This window comes from Euprymna scolopes, chromosome 7, assembly GCF_053919585.1.
Source record: "Euprymna scolopes isolate OS-2025 chromosome 7, ASM5391958v1, whole genome shotgun sequence".
Taxonomy (NCBI): domain Eukaryota; kingdom Metazoa; phylum Mollusca; class Cephalopoda; order Sepiida; family Sepiolidae; genus Euprymna; species Euprymna scolopes.
In genome coordinates, this window is record NC_136488.1 from 40,580,443 (window position 1) to 40,601,052 (window position 20,610).

Consider the following 20,610-nt stretch of genomic DNA (forward strand, 5'->3'; position numbering starts at 1 on the left):
ATATATATAATAGGCTCAATAAAAATATATATATAATAGGCTCAAGACCCAATAAAAATATATATATATTAGACCCAATAAAAAATATATATATATTAGAACTAATAAAAAATATATATATATTATTATACTCAATAAAAAGTATATACATTAGACTCAATAAAAAGTATATACATTAGACTCAATAAACAGTATATACATTAGACTCAATAAACAGTATATACATTAGACTCAATAAACAGTATATATATTAGACTCAATAAACAGTATATACATTAGACTCAATAAAAAGTATATATATTAGACCCAATAAACAGTATATATATTAGACACAATAAAAAAAATATATATTAGACTCAATAAAAAGTATATACATTAGACTTAATAAAAAGTATATACATTAGACTTAATAAAAAGTATATATATTAGACTCAATAAAAAGTATATATATTAGACACAATAAAAAGTATATATATTAGACTCAATAAAAAATATATATATTAGACCCAATAAAAAGTATATATATTAGACTCAATAAAAAGTATATATATTAGACTCAATAAAAAGTATATATATTAGACCCAATAAAAAGTATATATATTAGACTCAATAAAAAGTATATATATTAGACTTAATAAAAAGTATATATATTAGACTTAATAAAAAGTATATATATTAGACACAATAAAAAGTATATATATTAGACTCAATAAAAAATATATATATTAGACTTAATAAAAAGTATATATATTAGACTTAATAAAAAGTATATATATTAGACTTAATAAAAAGTATATATATTAGACTCAATAAAAAGTATATATATTAGACCCAATAAAAAGTATATATTAGACTCAATAAAAAATATATATATTAGACTCAATAAAAAGTATATATATTAGACTTAATAAAAAGTATATATATTAGACTCAATAAAAAGTATATATATTAGACCCAATAAAAAGTATATATATTAGACTCAATAAAAAGTATATATATTAGACTCAATAAAAAGTATATATATTAGACTCAATAAAAAGTATATATATTAGACTCAATAAAAAGTATATATAATAGGCTCAATAAAAATATATATATATTAGACCCAATAAAAAATATATATATATTAGAACTAATAAAAAATATATATATATTAGACCCAATAAAAAGTATATATATTAGACTCAATAAAAAGTATATATATTAGACCCAATAAAAAGTATATATATTAGACACAATAAAAAGTATATATATTAGACACAATAAAAAGTATATATATTAGACACAATAAAAAGTATATATATTAGACACAATAAAAAGTATATATATTAGACACAATAAAAAGTATATATATTAGACTCAATAAAAAATATATATATTAGACCCAATAAAAAGTATATATATTAGACTCAATAAAAAATATATATATTAGACTCAATAAAAAGTATATACATTAGACTCAATAAACAGTATATACATTAGACTCAATAAAAAGTATATATATTAGACCCAATAAACAGTATATATATTAGACTCAATAAAAAATATATATATTAGACTCAATAAAAAGTATATACATTAGACTTAATAAAAAGTATATATATTAGACTCAATAAAAAGTATATATATTAGACTCAATAAAAAGTATATATATTAGACCCAATAAAAAGTATATATATTAGACACAATAAAAAGTATATATATTAGACACAATAAAAAGTATATATATTAGACACAATAAAAAGTATATATATTAGACACAATAAAAAGTATATATATTAGACACAATAAAAAGTATATATATTAGACACAATAAAAAGTATATATATTAGACACAATTAAAAGTATATATATTAGACACAATAAAAAGTATATATATTAGACTCAATAAAAAATATATATATTAGACTCAATAAAAAGTATATACATTAGACTCAATAAAAAGTATATACATTAGACTCAATAAAAAGTATATATATTAGACTCAATAAAAAGTATATATATTAGACTCAATAAAAAGTATATATATATTAGACTCAATAAAAATATATATATTAGACTCAATAAAAAATATATATGTTAGGCTCAATAAAAATATATATTAGGCTCAATAAAAAATGTATATATAATAGGCTCAATAAAAATATATATATAATAGGCTCAATAAAAATATATATATAATAGGCTCAATAAAAATATATAATAGGCTCAATAAAATATATATAATAGGCTCAATAAAATGTATATAATAGGCTCAATAATATATATATATATATATATATATATATATAATAGGCTCAATAAAAATATATATTAGATTCAATAAAAATATATATCTTAGACTCAATAAAATATATATATATATATATTAGACTCAATAAAAAATATAAATTAGACTCCAATAAAATATGAATTAGGCTCCAAAAAAATATAAATTCGGCTCCAAAAAAATATAAATTTGACTCAATAAAAAAAATATAAATTAAACTCAATAAAAAAAATATAAATTAAACTCAATAAAAAAAATATAAATTAAACTCAATAAAAAAAAATATAAATTAAACTCAATAAAAAAAAATATAAATTAAACTCAATAAAAAAAATATAAATTAAGCTCAATAAAAAAAATATAAATTAACCTCAATGCTAAATCTGGGAATGGGATTTATAACCAGTAGTTTTATGTTGTAAATGAATAATTTCTAAAAAATAAATACATGTGTGTTTGTTTCATTGTTAAAAATTAAAAAAAATTTTTTTTGGAATCAAAAATTAGGCTAAAATTTTCCCCGCATTCTCATATCACAAAAAATTCACTGATTCCAATTCTAATTAATTATCCCAACAGTATATACTTATATATTTAAATATATCTCCATCAGGAGAAACCTTGAATCTTCAAATTTCCATTTGAGCAACTTGTTGATAAAGATAACCGAAAACAAAGAAAAAAAATGAAAATTACTTTCTGACAAGTTGATCTCTTTAAAATAATTGTCAATGAAAAAGGCCAAGTGAATAAAAAAGGAGAAACGATTAAATTGGAAGCAGAATTAACATACTGGCTTGTGAATTAAACAAGCCACACGGGCCTAATTTGCCATTGAGAAGACTTGAAGAATTACACAAGAGAGAGAAAAAAATTAAAATTCTTCAACTCTCAACGATCACGCGCTACATGATGATAACCTTTAATGTGGTTACTTTTTTTTGCTGTTGGGATCAAAATACATAGTATTAACTCCATAGTTGTTATAAAACATAATTATCGTTTCAAAGTTGAGGCTTGGACATGGATCACCAAATCCAACTGTGGATATCCAGAGATATAATTAATACACAAGTAGATATCATATTAATTCAGAATGGACAAAGAAAAAAATGAAAAAGCAAATGTCCATCTATGGCCGAACAATAGCAGCTAAATAGCAGAACATTTTATTTTATTGTAAATGAAATTAATAGTTGCTACAACGAATGCTAAATAGACCCAGATGAATTACATACGTATACATATCTTTATATCATATTAAATGCTAAATATATTTATACACAGAAATTTTTGAAGATAACAAGACATATTTATGCAACAAATGACTACATTTTAGCTTTATCATTTTTTTTTTTATGGAGAGACGGTATTCTAATTAATTTATTAACTCACTATGATCATCATATATTTTAAAATTTGGATCCAATTTTCGATCTAATAATCATCAGGTTTCAAATTTACAAAACCCATTTGATCATAAGCTAATATAACATGTTTCAAGTTTACAAAACCCATTTGATCATAAGCTAATATAACATGTTTCAAGTTTACAAAACCCATTTGATCATCAGCTAATATAACATGTTTCAAGTTTACAAAACCCATTTGATCATAAGCTAATATAACATGTTTCAAGTTTACAAAACTCATTTGATCATAAGCTTTTATAACATGTTTCAAGTTTACAAAACCCATTTTATCATCAGCTAATATAACATGTTTCAAGTTTACAAAACCCATTTGATCATAAGCTAATATAACATGTTTCAAGTTTACAAAACCCATTTGATCATAAACTTTTATAACATGTATCAAGTTTACAAAACACATTTGATCATAAGCTTTTATAACATGTTTCAAGTTTACAAAACATATTTGATCATAAGCTTTTATAACATGTTTCAAGTTTACAAAACACATTTGATCATAAACTTTTATAACATGTTTCAAGTTTACAAAACATATTTGATCATAAGCTTTTATAACATGTTTCAAGTTTACAAAACCCATTTGATCATAAGCTTTTATAACATGTTTCAAGTTTACAAAACACATTTGATCATAAGCTTTTATAACATGTTTCAAGTTTACAAAACCCATTTTATCATAAGCTAATATAACATGTTTCAAGATTACAAAACACATTTTATCATCAGCTTTTATAACATGTTTCAAGTTTACAAAACCCATTTGATCATAAGCTAATATAACATGTTTCAAGTTTACAAAACACATTTGATCATAAGCTTTTATAACATGTTTCAAATTTACAAAACACATTTGATCATAAGCTTTTATAACATGTATCAAGTTTACAAAACCCATTTGATCATAAGCTTTTATAACATGTATCAAGTTTACAAAACCCATTTGATCATAAGCTTTTATAACATGTATCAAGTTTACAAAACACATTTGATCATAAGCTAATATAACATGTTTCAAGTTTACAAAACCCATTTTATCATAAGCTTTTATAACAATTTTTCAAGTTTACAAAACACATTTGATCATAAACTTTTATAACATGTTTCAAGTTTACAAAACATATTTGATCATAAGCTTTTATAACATGTTTCAAGTTTACAAAACCCATTTGATCATAAGCTTTTATAACATGTATCAAGTTTACAAAACACATTTGATCATAAGCTTTTATAACATGTATCAAGTTTACAAAACCCATTTGATCATAAGCTTTTATAACATGTATCAAGTTTACAAAACACATTTGATCATAAGCTTTTATAACATGTATCAAGTTTACAAAACCCATTTGATCATAAGCTAATATAATATGTTTCAAGTTTACAAAACACATTTGATCATAAGCTTTTATAACATGTTTCAAGTTTACAAAACCCATTTTATCATAAGCTTTTATAACATGTTTCAAGTTTACAAAACCCATTTGACCATAAGCTAATATAATATGTTTCAAGATTACAAAACACATTTGATCATAAGCTTTTATAACATGTTTAAAGTTTACAAAACCCATTTGACCATAAGCTAATATAATATGTTTCAAGATTACAAAACACATTTGATCATAAGCTTTTATAACATGTTTCAAGTTTACAAAACACATTTGATCATAAGCTAATATAACATGTTTCAAATTTACAAAACACATTTGATCATAAGCTTTTATAACATGTATCAAGTTTACAAAACCCATTTTATCATAAGCTAATATAACATGTTTCAAGATTACAAAACACATTTGATCATAAGCTTTTATAACATGTGTCAAGTTTACAAAAGCCATTTTATCATCAGCTTTTATAACATGTTTCAAATTTACAAAACACATTTGATCATAAGCTTTTATAACATGTTTCAAGTTTAAAAACCCATTTTATCATAAGCTTTTATAACATGTTTCAAGTTTACAAAACACATTTGATCATAAGCTTTTATAATATGTTTCAAGTTCACAAAACACATTTTATCATAAGCTAATATAATATGTTTCAAGTTTACAAAACACATTTGATCATAAGCTAATATAATATGTTTCAAGTTTACAAAACCCATTTGATCATAAGCTAATATAATATGTTTCAAGTTTACAAAACACATTTGATCATAAGCTTTTATAACATGTTTCAAGTTTACAAAACACATTTGATCATAAGCTTTTATAATATGTTTCAAGTTTACAAAACACATTTGATCATAAGCTAATATAATATGTTTCAAGTTTACAAAACACATTTGATCATAAGCTAATATAACATGTTTCAAGTTTACAAAACCCATTTTATCATAAGCTTTTATAAAATGTTTCAAGTTTAGAAAACCCATTTGATCATAAGCTTTTATAACATGTTTCAAGTTTACAAAACACATTTGATCATAAGCTTTTATAACATGTTTCAAGTTTACAAAACACATTTGATCATAAGCTTTTATAACATGTTTCAAGTTTACAAAACACATTTGATCATAAGCTTTTAAAACATGTTTCAAGTTTACAAAACCCAGTTGATCATAAGCTAATATAACATGTTTCAAATTTACAAAACCCATTTTATCATAAGCTTTTATAACATGTTTCAAGTTTACAAAACACATTTGATCATAAGCTAATATAATATGTTTCAAGTTTACAAAACCCATTTTATCATAAGCTAATATAACATGTTTCAAGTTTACAAAACCCATTTTGTCATAAGCTTTTATAATATGTTTCAAATTTACAAAACCCATTTTATCATAAGCAAATATAACATGTTTCAAGTTTACAAAACCCATTTTATCATAAGCTAATATAGCATGTTTCAAGTTTACAAAACCCATTTTATCATAAGCTAATATAGCATGTTTCAAGTTTACAAAACCCATTTTATCATAAGCTAATATAACATGTTTCAGGTTTACAAAACCCATTTTATCATAAGCTTTTAAAGTTTACCAAGCCCATTCTTGTTAGTAGCTAATATAACATGTTTCAAGTTTACAAAACTTAGTTTTGTCAGAAGTTTCATAACAAGACATCACTTGATCGAAAAAAAAAAAAAAAAAAAAAAAAATCCACTCTCCATCAAACTACTACCTTACACCCCTCTATTTAATAAAATCAAAAGTAAAACCCTCAAACTTTTTGGCTGTCACTGGCCTGTCACAGTTATGCTTTGAGGGTATGTTAGAAAGCAAAAGTGTCAGAGAAAAGCTAAGGAGAAGGAGGGGAGAAAATGTTTTTGATTGGACATCTCTCAACAATTGGGCGTCCATCAACCAACTTGCCTTGGATCAGGTAGAATGGAAAAAAGTCATGTGCGTTCGCAATGCACATTAAGTGGAAAATGCAACTCATGATAGAGTTGAAAATAAAAATCCTCACTAATTCATGCAATTCTCATTTTTGGAAGATTAAAACATGTGCTCAATCATAATAATCTTTCCAGACAATTGAATTAAATAGGAATAATGAATTTTAAGCAGACTATGAAAAGTACAATTTGCGAATTCAATCTGATTATATATATATATATATATATATATATATATATATATATATATATATATATATATAATGGTAATGTTCTTTTTCCTGTCACTTTTGACATTATATGATTATAAGTAAACACTTCTTTTGCACAACTTTTATGTTCACAACTTGAAGTTGCCACTAAAACATGTTCCTAGCTCACAATACATACATTTGGTCCCATTCTTACAATTCTTATTTTTTCCCCACTGAGAGAGAATCCAAGGCTTTCACTCTGATGCAAATCTCTCCTCTTCCATAAACTCATCATTTCCTTTTCTTTTTGGGGTAACTTTTAATGTAACCGGTTCAATATTTGCCTTTCACCATATTACTATTTTATGCATAATACATTACAATTACAGATTTGCTTAATAAATGCTCCCTTATTCTCCATCGTTCATTAAAATAACAGTTTCATACTAACCTGCGCATGAATAACTGGACTCAAAGTGAGGCTCGTATTTATTAAAAAACATTGAACTGCAACCTTTAAGTAGTCAGGCGAGCAGCCACCAAAGCAGCCGATCAATTGGACACCTGAATACACCTGCAATGAAGCACATACTAGAGATTACTAGCACAACCCTTCATGTGCTGTGATCAGGGATCAGGATGTAGTGCAGACAATGTGTAATGAGGTGACTGTCATGCGGTTTGACACAGAAATTGCGCGTGTTCAACTAGACTCAAAGCGAGGCCTATATTCATCTGCATCTTATATGACATAAAAGATGGTGAATTTTCATGTGTGGGTAGTATTTTATTTCAGAGTCAGAGATTGCCGTGCATCGTTCATCTCAGAAGATGTAGGAGATGATCAAACAAAAACTCAAAGCCAGCAAATAATCCATACTACTTTCAGATCCACTTAATTTTTTTTATTCTTATTTCATGACATGTCAAATGTTGTGAGTTATTTTATTTTATTCTTTGTAATGATGGTTGTTACTTGTGCAATAATTTCTATGTTTTCCATATTTCTAGCTTTTCATTTATATATATTTTTAGGTAATGCTTTCTGTTGGCAACTGAGCATTCAATATAGTTGTATATACCCACTTGTTGCTACCTGGTGAAGTCAGCAAATCTACCAAATATTTTCACATCCAAGCATGTGTGTATTTACTTTTGTGTGAAATTTTGGTTGAGTGCTATGATTTTTTTTTTTTTTTTTTTTTTCAAGAAAGAAATATTTCGATTAACTCTCTTATGTGTTTAATGTGTTAAAATTTGTGTTTATTTTTTTGTTTTATAGAATGAAATTCATATTTTTCTTCAAGATGTGTGTTACTGTATATAGTGTTCCACAGAAACATTTTCATTGTGCTTGTTTTAGGATGAATGAGTGAGCTAATTGTCTTATGCATAGTCAAATCAGCATTGGCTTTTATCTTCTTATTTTAACAGATTTTCTTTTTTTGTAATATAGGTCCTATTTGATAAAGTTTGTTATGGACATTTTCATTTGATAACTGTTGCCATTTTTTTTGTCAGTATTTTCTTGATTTTTGGTTGGTGTATAGGTACAATTTTGAAGTTTTGTCAGGTACCATATATAATGCAGATTTGGCCATTGAATCAACTATGCAATTTCTATTGATTTCTGTATGGCTTGATATCAAGAATAATATAAATTTTTTTAAGGTTATAGTATTGATTTTGTTTAAAATTTTGATAATTAGGGAATTATCCAATTCTGTATTTTTAATAGGATGTAGTGAGAATCTGATCTGATAATGCTGACCAAACAAATGTACAAGTTTGTCAGTGAATATGGGAAATTCTTTTGAGTGGCATTTTTCTGACCTTGTAGACTACTCCACATTCAAGTCTGCTGATACATTTACACAGATAACCAAAGATAAGAGTATTTTGATTTAGGCATAGATAAAGAGTGGGGGGAATTTTTCACAGTGGATTCAGCTAGACAGGTGTTTTTCGTGAAAGATTGGCGAGGGGGGACCAGAGATTGGAGCTCAGACGAACACCTGCCATGGAAATAACGATAAAACAAAGATAGGCTTGCAACGTCTCTTCTGTGGGAAAGAGGTTGCAGGGTAGAGAAAAGGGCATCCCCCACTAAGCCATGAAGTCTATTTTGTACTCTGTCAAGGCAGGATAGACTTTTTAGCAGCTCCTGCCCAGATATGGCAGCAGTATTCCATCCTTGGAATGTTGTTGATTTTTAGGTTGAAAAGGGGCACGCCAGTATACTTCCTTGGGGAATTTGTCTTTTGGGTTTTATGAGTTGGAAATAGTCTATTAGATTCGAACTTTGAATGGTCTTTCTGAGAGAAAATTGCTTTTAAAGTTAGGTCGTTTGCCTTTTAGTCCCTTCAATATTCCATATTTTCAAATGGTATCATGCCTTCTTTAGATCAAAAATTATTGCATAAGATTTTATTTATGCATATTAGCTTCTTTCATGGAGGTTTCTAATCTAACTACATGATCCACTGTTGAGCTTTGGCTTCTGAAGCTGCATTGGGAATCGGTAATAAGGTTGTTGAATTCTATAAGCCATACTAATCTCTTGTTAATCACATGTGTCATCGTTTTGCATAAGCATCTCGTTAATGCAACTGGAAAGTAGTTTTGCTTACTTTGAACAAAAGGATAATAGTTGTTTGTTTCCATAATTCTAGGGATTTATCATTTATTCAGATGCCATTGATAGTTGTTTGAAGATAATCTAGTGATTTTATGGGGAGTGGTTCCAACTGATTTAGAAATTGGTAATGGATTTCATCTGGGTCGTTTCTAGAGTTGTAGGAGTTTTAAAGGCTTCAGTTAGTTTTGCTAACGTGAACGGTTTGTTGCAAATAATGTGTAAAAACAGAAATGGAATATATTTGTTTTAACACATTGGTTGGCATTCTTGAAAAATGAAATTTGGTGAAGTCTTAGTTAATGCAGTTGTTATATATTTTTGAGTAATTGCTTCCATATTATCTTCAAAAAGATGTTTTACAGGGAGGTGGATTGGATTTTCCCAGAGATGTTCATAATCATTTTTGTTGTTTTGGTTAATTTTTGTTCAGTTTAGCTAAAATTTCATTTTGGATGTCTTAGTAATTTGCTAGCATATTTGGCATAATGGGAAAAGTGTTTTCTAATGAGTCAAGAGATCAGGGTTCAATGTTCAGTTGAATCATACCACCAAAGAACCTCAAAACAATACTTGATGTCCTCTTGCTAAACACTCAGCATCATAAGGTAAAGATCAAAATTAAGTGGAGCAACACTGGAAAAAGAGTTTATATTTATTTATTTTCCCATTGAGTAAATTAGGCACAAGGCCATCACACTGGGAAAAGAGTTGCGTTCTCCCTTAAACCTCTATGTAATAGTTAATGAAAAGGGAGCTTTTGGATCGTCCTTGATTATGGTCAACCATTTTACTTTTTATAGTTATTTGAAGAAGTAGATGGTTGTGAGTTCATTTTTAAAGTTGTGTAGTGTAGCTGTGGCTTGCAGTAGGCAGACTACTCTTTTGCAAACATCAAACTAGAGTGTGTTATGTCTGTTTGAGATTGACGTTTTTGCTATAGTTTTACAGGAGGTTGACTGGATTTTTTGTTCAGTTTTGCTGAAATTTTCTCTGGTGTATTTCTATTCTATTAGAGTTTTATTAAAATGATTTGCTAGATTTTATTTTTTAGACCTTGTATTAGTTTTTGGTTATGTTTGATTTTGAATCTTAGTTTGCTTTATTTATTTTCCAGCAAAGAAATTTATTATCATCTGGAAGTTGACTTTTGAGAATAATATGGAAATGGTCATTGCTGCAACGATCATAACGTATCTTCTATGTATAGTCCATGTAACTTGATTGCTATAATTGAGTAGGAGCCATTAAATAGTTCAGATAGGTTACTGATTTTTTGCTTGGAGTGAATATATTATTTGACATTTTCATATAGTGTATAAGTATTTTTGTAAATGAGATTTATAGTTCTGCAGAGTTGTAAAAAATAGGCTAAGAAAGAGAAAGAAGGATAAGGAGTAAATGTTTAGTTTACTTACTTGGTTGGATGCCATTTAACACTATAGGTGAATGCCACAAGGTAAGGAGCCGACACTTCATCGAGGCTAATAGGCAGCTGCTCTTTGGTGGACACATTTGCATAGATAATCTGGCCAAAGAGAAAAGAGAAAACATTTTACTATGACTAGACACCGGACATCAGTTCGCTTTTGGGCAGAGAGAGAGAGAGAGAGAGAGAGCAAAGAATGCAAGAGTGAGAGAAAGTGCGAGAGAGAGAGAGAGAGAGTGCGCGAGAGAGAGCAAATGGCCACAATATACACAAGCGATAATATGAAAAATGACAAGGAAACAAATTCTGATGACAGGTACAAATGCATTAAATAAGTGATTCTTAAGATGAAACAAATGACACATTGGTTTTCAGAGATGGAGGGGAGTATAACTTGAGAATAGTTCAGAGCAAAGGATTTCCACCAGAGAGACAACAATTGATAAATGCTTATTTGTAATGGTGTAGATATATTGAAACAGTAGTTGCATATGTAAAAAGTCGCATTCTTAATTGAAAAAATTAAAGTTGAGAGGGTATGGAGACAGAGATAAGGAACACCAAGTTGGAGAAATAAATGGAAAGAGAAAGACAAGTTCTGGAGTCAAGAGCCATTCTTTTAATGAAATTCAAAAAGGAATGCGAATATTAAATCTAATTGTAAAAAATTACAGGTAAAAAATAGTAGATAGTAGTATTGATTCAGTCAGGATCAATAGAGCGTAGGTCCCTTTTTGTGTAAAGATGAAAAACTGTGATTGAAAAATTCAATAAGATTCAGTATAGTTGTACAGCTATTCTTGTACCCGATTGGTTTGTTTTTATCGCTTTTGGCTATAAATATAATCGTCCAAGTCTTTATAATCATACCCTAACATTGTGCTAAAATATATATCATATCATATATATTGTGAGGGAGAGTCATAACTTTTGTAAAGTGAAAATGATTACAATAGACTTGAGAGGATTTGTACTCGGTTTTTTATAGGCCGCAATGGTATAGATAAGGCCAACCACATATCCCAGATAAACTATAGAGATTGGACAGAGCTCATTTTATGAAAATGTTTTGATATTAATAGCAATAATAAATACATACAAATGTGATATGAACAAAAAAAAAAAAATCGAAGTAAAATGAAAAAAAAAATTCTAAAAGTGAAAATGTGATAAAAAAAAAGAAGTTTTTAATTTGTCTAAAAATATTTTTAGTAAAATTAAAATTTTTAAATAAATTGTAAATATGCTTTATTCTTTCATCTCATTTAGCTGGAGGCAAAAGTTATGAAATATATTATGGCTTATATATAACCTCCCTCCCCTCTTGGGTTGAGTATTATGATGATATCGCCTGCTACTACTTTAGCAAAACTCTTTGGAAATAAACAAAACGAGCACTGTCAAGTGGCAGTCAATATTTATATAAAAACATTGCATGCAGCACCTCTCCGAAAATCAGTAGCTCTAACTACCAGATTATCAACTAGATGGTTGTTGACGATTCTTACCTTTAGGTGCTGCCTTAGCCACATTGAAAAACTGTGGTACAATGTAGCAGTCTGTGAATGACTAAGGAGAGGAAAGGAGATAAGCGGGTGGGAATAAGGGAGTTCTACAGAAGAAAAGAGACGAACAAGGCAAGTTGGGGAGAAAGAGATGGAAATGAAAAAAGAAAGGATAAAAAAAAAATAGAAGACAAAGAAATAGAGGAAGAAAGGGAAAGATAGATAAATAAATGAATAAATAAATTAGTATAATATAATAATATGAGGAATTATTACCAGAAAATACATTAAGGAAATAATGTGAAAATTGGCTCCTAACTCTGACATAATTCTTTCCAAAATTCTGGGGATAGAGAAAAAGCGGATGAAAGAGAAGAGACAAGAATTCTTCCAAACCACGGATGCAAGTGACCATTGAGAGAGAGAGAGAGAGAGAGAGAGAGAGAGAGAGAGAGAGAGAGGGGGGGGTGAAAGTGCAAACTTTTGCCAAAGGAGATTTGATGTGTTGAATTGACATTAAATGGAAGATAAAATGACTGACCATGGACGGAGATTTTAAACTAAGAATTTTGAGAGACAAAGAGAAAGAGAGGGAATAGTGAGGGGAGTAGAGAGTGAAAAGAGAGATGGTGAGGAAGGAGGAAAGAGAGCAGCAACGTGGTGAAAAAGAACGTTACAAATAAAGAATTGGCAAATAGGAAACGGGGGGGGGGAGATGAGAAGACCTTGTATATTCCTAGAGTACCTGTCACAAATTGCCTAATGTGTGCGAGGTCTAGTATAACCAGATAACTGAACAGTCTTCTTACTGCTTGATAATGCATCAACTGTGGTCCTTTCATCCAACATTATCGGCCTTCATCAGGCTCATACTGACATGCTGAGAGCAGGTGGAGGAGGAGAGGCTCCTCCTCTCCCATCTCCTCTGCACAATGGAATATCATTGAGCATTTTGTCGGGGAGGATTAGAACAAAACTCGATTTTCCTTGCAAACAGACTCTTCTGCCGCTGTCTCACCAGCGGAACAATCATTTCAATATATTTCACAGTCTAGTGAAGGGGCAGGAGAAAGAAAGAAAAAAGTAGAAGATATGATGGCGATGGCAGTAACAGACGAGGGGGGGGGGAGAGGGTATCAAGACATTATACTGCTTGTAAAATGATGACCTGCAATTTATGTTGTGAACACGAGCCATGGAAAGATCTCCACGGATATTATCCAGGTCATACATGGATCTCTTAAAGGGATCTTACCAATTTGATCCTTCTTTTGTTTCCTAACCAACCCCTACCATGCTTCTCTTGAAAAAGATCTCCCCAACCTTCCTTCTGGCTTTGGTCAGAAGTCTTCCCTCTGTATGCGAACGGTGTCGCTATACGTAATGGGTCTAACCCTCTTAAGCATTACTTCCCTTGGGCGACTTGAGGGGTAAGGGGCACTTTCTATGTTTGTCTACCATACCCTGTGCTCTTCTCAATCCCATAATATGCCCAATCTTGTCATCTATGACATTTGCCAGCGGGTCGGCATCCTTTATAGAAATAAAACTGTGAGGATCACCCACCTCGGACATATTACATACTTATTCAGTGATCACTTTTCAAAAGAGATGAGGATGTTGTTTACAATGCAATTCTGACAAAAACAAAAAAAACTATTGGGAATAAAACATAAGTTGGATAAATAAAGAGTTTAATATCTTTTTTGGATAGAGCTTTATAAATAATGAATTGTACTTAACAGTTTACTGCAGTTTCATGGTATTACTGATGTTCAGAAATGTACTGATCTCTGGTAACACCAAACACTAAAGATCAGTAATGCCATCAAACCACAGTAAAGTGTTAAGCTAAGTACAATATTATGTTTTTACAAACTTTATATTTCTCCCTTTTCTTTTTCTTTTACAAATTCTCTTTATTCTATATATTAAACTTGAACTGAGAGAACTTGGATGCCTACTGGAGGGAACTTGAATGCCTACTAGACATTATCCTCGAGTATCTAAAGTCTCTCTCTCTACAGAGGGTTTGTCAGGATAATCGGACATGAGGATACTTTTTCCTATAACTAAACTATGATTAAATATTCAAAATCACATAGTATTCGCGGCTCAAATAAGATCTCCTCGATATGGATAACTGTTATCGGCTTTTATGAGGAATGGTGCACCTTCTTCAAGTGATGTTACCTGAAGTAATAGTACGAAACTGGATACTTCACCAGACTAGATTAATTCTTGTCCCGGAATCCAGTAAGACTATGAGACCACAAGAAAGATATACTCTAACATGTTTAAATTGTAAATTGGGGAGAGGAAAATTATGTTCTCAACTTCTTTACTAACTCAGTGTTTAAGATGTAAAGAAAAACTTTAATGGAATATTTGAATATCAAGTGTTAATCCCAGAAAGAGGGCTTTTGATTTCTGAGACCTTCAACTGAAGTAAAAGAAACAAAATAATAATAAACTTTCTAGCAGGGTTTTGAGAATATTCATTCGTCTATGAAGAGTTGTTTAGTGATATTTAGCCATCCAATGAAACCCATAAGACATAATGTAAATTTGGGCATCTACCAAAAAATAATACAAAAATAAATTAAAAAATAGCAAGAGAAAATTAAAAAAAAAAACAAACAAATAAAACATTATGAGTGTGAATTGATTCCATCTTTTGGCACGTGGAATGATAGCTACTGGTGTACATATGAAGAAGTGTATATATTAACAAAAATAAACAAAGGGATAAATTATGTTTGTAAGAGCATAACACTTTTTGTGGACAATCCATGCAGAAAAACATTTATTAGACATTGATACTAGCGGTTTCAATAGGGTATATGAAATCCAGCCCATTAAGTTAGAGATTACCAGAGCTTTATAGAAAGGAGCATGTCCCTGGAGCATTCCACCTGACACATATTTTGATATAACATTTTTCTTTTGCTGAACGTTGGTGCAGGTTATTAAGAATACTGCATGTTCATTTGATTTAATTTCTTTGCAATTTCAATTTATTCTTTTTGTAATGTTTCTTTTTTTGTGGGAAAGCCATCTTTCTGACAACAAATATAAATTACAGATGGCAGCTATTTTTGCTCTCAAGTGAAAATTTTTCTATGACATTATTTAGTTTATTTATTACTAGTAAATCCTTATTAAAAACTTCTTTTTTTTTCAATAAAATCTGATGGAAACAAAACCTTGAGTAATATCTGAAACATTTTATCTTTTGATTTCAAACGCCCTTTTTAAAAGATATCTAAATAAAAAAAAATCACCACATAGCTACCTTCTTCAGTTACAGAAATAAATCCACATAAGTAACATTTTTTTCTTTTCATTTTGTTCACGATATTGACCTGAGGATTCAGCTACTTGTGGAGAGATGAACGTATATGTCCAATGTCGCCTAAATTAGTGTAAAGTTTGTACTTATATAGTTTGATTCAAAAAATTAGAAAACTGAATCATGTTATATAATTTTTTTTAGTAAATGATTAAAATCATTTTTTGAGGATGGGGTTCTGAGACTTTCAAAGTAAAAACAGCTTTTTCATAGAAAAACAGAAAAAAAAACTTTTTGTAATAAAAATCTCAGAAACAAACAAAAAAGTATTTTAATCATTTAATAAAAAATGATATAACATTCCTTTTTTTTTTTTTTAAATTTTCACATTAAACTTACATAATTATATTTTCAAAAATGTGACCAAGTTTCTCTATTCAAAATTCGCGTCAAAACCATGCAAATATGCATTAATTCAAACCACACCAACTATAGGTGATATCGGACGTGTATATTTCTTTCTCTATGAGGGGCTGACCTATTGTTAATGCAATAAGTCTTTTCTATGAATAAGTTAGTGTAAAAAAAAAATAAATAAATAAAAATGATTTAAATCATTTAATAAAAAAATATATAACACTACTCGGTTTTCTCCAATTTCATATTTTTTTTTCCTTGTAACGAACATAATTAGTACTCCTGCTTTTACCATCATTTAATTATCTTAATCTTATAAATTAATACTTATCATCATCGTATTAAGTTTAATTAAAACTTTACATGTGAACATGTCTTGAACGACGTTTAGAAATTGATTTCCAAACCAATCTATGTCTATTCATTCTTATCAATTCTTCCCATATTTTCCTTGGATTTCCCCTGCAAACTGAAACTGCTACCTCAACTGTTCTACATCTACTAATCCAAAAACTCTTATCCATTCTTTCAACTTGACCTCGTTATGCACACATCTCTTTATATTGTCCAGATTTAATATTTCTGAGATCATCAGATCTTAGCCTACCTTTAAGACTCGCATATATAACTTTCTGGTTTGTAGTCGTTGCATTGTTTGTCTGATTGCGAAAATTGTACATATTTATGGCTGAATTTGAAAATTTGAAAAATCCAAGTATTAATTTTTATGAAATGAGAAATCATAAAATTTTTTTAATGAAATTTTCGGTGGCATCCATCCTTTTCAAAGAGGACTATGTAATTTTTTATTCTTTTATTTTTTTCTTATTTTGTTGGCGTTGCTAAATTTGTGGGTGGTGGCTGCTAATAATTTAAAAAATATATTTTTTATTTAATAAAAAGAATTGTTTATAATTATTTATGATACTTATAATGAATGTACTCATTTTGTTTTATGAAAGAGGATGTTTTTAACACTAAGAGGAAATCATCATATATGAGAAAAAGAAAGGGGGCCAAAGAGAAAGAGATACTTAGAAAATCTGTTATACTATAGTCAATAATATTCAGATAAACCTTAAATTGAAACAAATCATATTTTTATTTTCAGTAAAATAAGATTTAACAATAATTGGTTGGCTTTAACTTCTTATTCAATATTTTTAACTTGAAAAATGTAACTTTTAAAAATGCAAATATTTAACTTAATTATATTAAAAATGTATTTTTAAAGTTAAACTATATACATCATGCTAAGAAAAATGTTTTAAAGCTTCGAGAAAATAGTTTTAGAGTTTAAAATTTAGAATTTTTAATTTCTAAAAACAGAGTGTCAAAACTGAAAATTAGGAGCCACCACTGAAATTAATCCATTTGAAAATGATTGGATAATTTGATTGAATCTTAAGAGTTTTGTGCAGAAATAGAAAAAGAAGTTGTTGTAGTTGCATTTAATCCATAAAGTTGTTGGCAGCTATCAAACAAACTTTGAATTGTATGGAGAAATAAATTGAAACAAAAGTAAGAATTGTTTCTTGGAAACAATGGTGTATTTTGCTAAGAAAATAAAGTAACCTAATTTTCTAAACGATTTTGTATGGAACCGAATAAAAAAAAAAAAGGGAAGAAAGGGCTTATCCAAGTTTTTTTGTTTTTTTTGCAACTTAAATGGCTAAGCTACAAATGACAGTACAAGTCTAGTTTTTGCTGTTGGTTGTCAAAAGGAAGGAAAATAAAGAAAAGAAAGAAAACACATTTTGTTTAAGTTTTTTTTTTTTTTTAAATAAAAATCGTTCCATATATATATATATATATAATTAGCATACATGCAGCAATTCAAACTTGTTCACTACTCTCATGGCTGCTGATTATGTGAGCCCGCTTACATAGCTTCATGAGTATCTAAATTTATTTCTATTTAAAGGTGGCTAAAAGGGTTTCGCTGGGGTTGAATCTCCTTATCAGCAGTAATTATCACTTCCTGCACTGATGATTTTATAAGCATGAAACACTAGTTTATGTAGCTATGAAAAAATTATTAATATTTACTGAAAAGATATTATAGTTATATGCGCACACACACACACATATATATATATATATATATATATATATATATATATATATATATATATTATAGAATTTTCAGAATGTGAGGCGATATAATTATTTCCACAGTTAAACAACATTGCAGCTCACACGAGCCATGCAAGCCAACAAACCGGAAAAACAAGGCTCAAGTTTCACCCTCATTTGGGCTCATCAGTTAAACATATCCGAACTCTGGATTCAAAATCCAAATCTCTTTCCTACCAGATGAGTACTCTGCCACCTGAGCAACTGTGCCACATACACACAAGAAAATCTATTAACACAGATCAAGTAAACCGTGTTGAAATCTAACTATGGAATGTACTTACTTCATCTCAAACGAGGGTTGTAGTCATCCAACCATGGAGAACTCAAGCTGATATTTTACATTCAATAGGGTGATGTTATTCAACAAGCTAACTAAGTGAGCAAATTATTAGAATTTTCAGAATGTGAGATAATGTAATTATTTCTACAGTTAAAAATTACTTCAAGGTCAAATACTAGCCAACAATAAGTGTTAGATGGACAGATTTCATACAAAAATCAGCAATTCTTTCCCCTTTGTCAGAAACATCGCTCACAGAACATGAAGACCAACGAAGAAGATAAGGAAAGATAGAACAGGCAATGTGGTTTGCAAGAAAAACAAGTATATCCTCATAGCATCACATTTTACCGGATGGGACAGAAAGAATAAGGCACAATTTTAGATCTTAAAGGTTCTTTTATAATTCTTCCAGTGTGACTTATATTTCTTGTAATTCAGTTTTAAACATTTGTGGTTGTTTGTGGGAGTTGAGTTAAAAAAAAAAAAAGAAAAAAAAAATGGTTGATGATGTAGGACCCCAAAAAATAAAAGATTTTTACTCCACCATTTTACTCCATCCTAATTGTTGCTTTTGTGTGCAGTTTTACATTCGCGCATGTGCAAGAAACATCATAGAAATTACCAGAAATTACAATATACTTTTTACTAAGGACTCACCACTTATAAAGGCTAAAAAACACTCAAGGATAAGGGTTAATGAGAGAAATAGATTGACGATGATGATGAATACTATAAAAGTATTGAAAATCTCTCTCTCTCTCTCTATATATATATATATATATATATATCTCACACAAAAGAATAAGCCGATCAATACTTCTTCCCTTCAGAAACATCGTCCGAATGTGAGGATTAAAGGACAAAAATCAGAAACGAACGTGAGGATTAATAGACAAAAAAAGAAATGAACGTTAGGAATAAAGGACAAAAATCAGAAATGAACATGAGGATTAAAGGACAAAAATCAGAAATATACGTGAGGATTAAAGGAACCAACTTCAGAAATGAATGTGAGGATTAAAGGACAAAAATCAGAAATGAATGTGAGGATTAAAGGATAAAAATTAGAAATGAACGTGAGGATTAATAGACAAAAAAAAGAAATGAACGTGAGGATTAATAGACAAAAAAAAAAGAAATGAACGTTAGGATTAAAGGACAAAAATCAGAAATGAACATGAGGATAAAAGGACAAAAATAAGAAATATACGTGAGGATTAAAGGACAAAAATCAGAAATGAATGTGAGGATTAAAGGACAAAAATCAGAAATGAACGCGAGGATTAAAGGACAAAAATCAGAAATGAACGCGAGGATTAAAGGACAAAAATCAGAAATGAATGCGAGGATTAAAGGACAAAAATCAGAAATGAATGTGAGGATTAAAGGATAAAAATCAGAAATGAACGTGAGGATTAATAGACAAAAATCAGAAATGAACGTGAGGAGTAAAGAACAAAAATCAGAAATGAACGTGAGGATTAAAGGACAAAAATCAGAAATGAACGTGAGGATTAAAGGATTAAAATCAGAAATGTATGTAAGGATTAAAGGACAAAAATCAGAAATGAACGTGAGGAGTAAATGACAAAAATCAGAAATGAACGTGAGGATTAAAGGACAAAAATCAGAAATGAATGTGAGGATTAAAGGACAAAAATCAGAA

The 20,610-nt window shown here is 28.8% G+C and overlaps 1 protein-coding gene across 1 annotated transcript in view; it reads right to left on the reverse strand.

The window, feature by feature from the left end:
• The window catches only part of LOC145279692 (transmembrane 9 superfamily member 1-like), a 918,708-nt gene that overhangs the window by 118,704 nt on the left and 779,394 nt on the right, over window positions 1-20,610 (reverse strand). Inside the window, exon 6 of the mRNA XM_080130972.1 lies at window positions 11,298-11,407. Coding sequence (XP_079987098.1) covers window positions 11,298-11,407 — 110 coding nt within the window. The remainder of the gene's footprint in view (window positions 1-11,297; window positions 11,408-20,610) is intronic.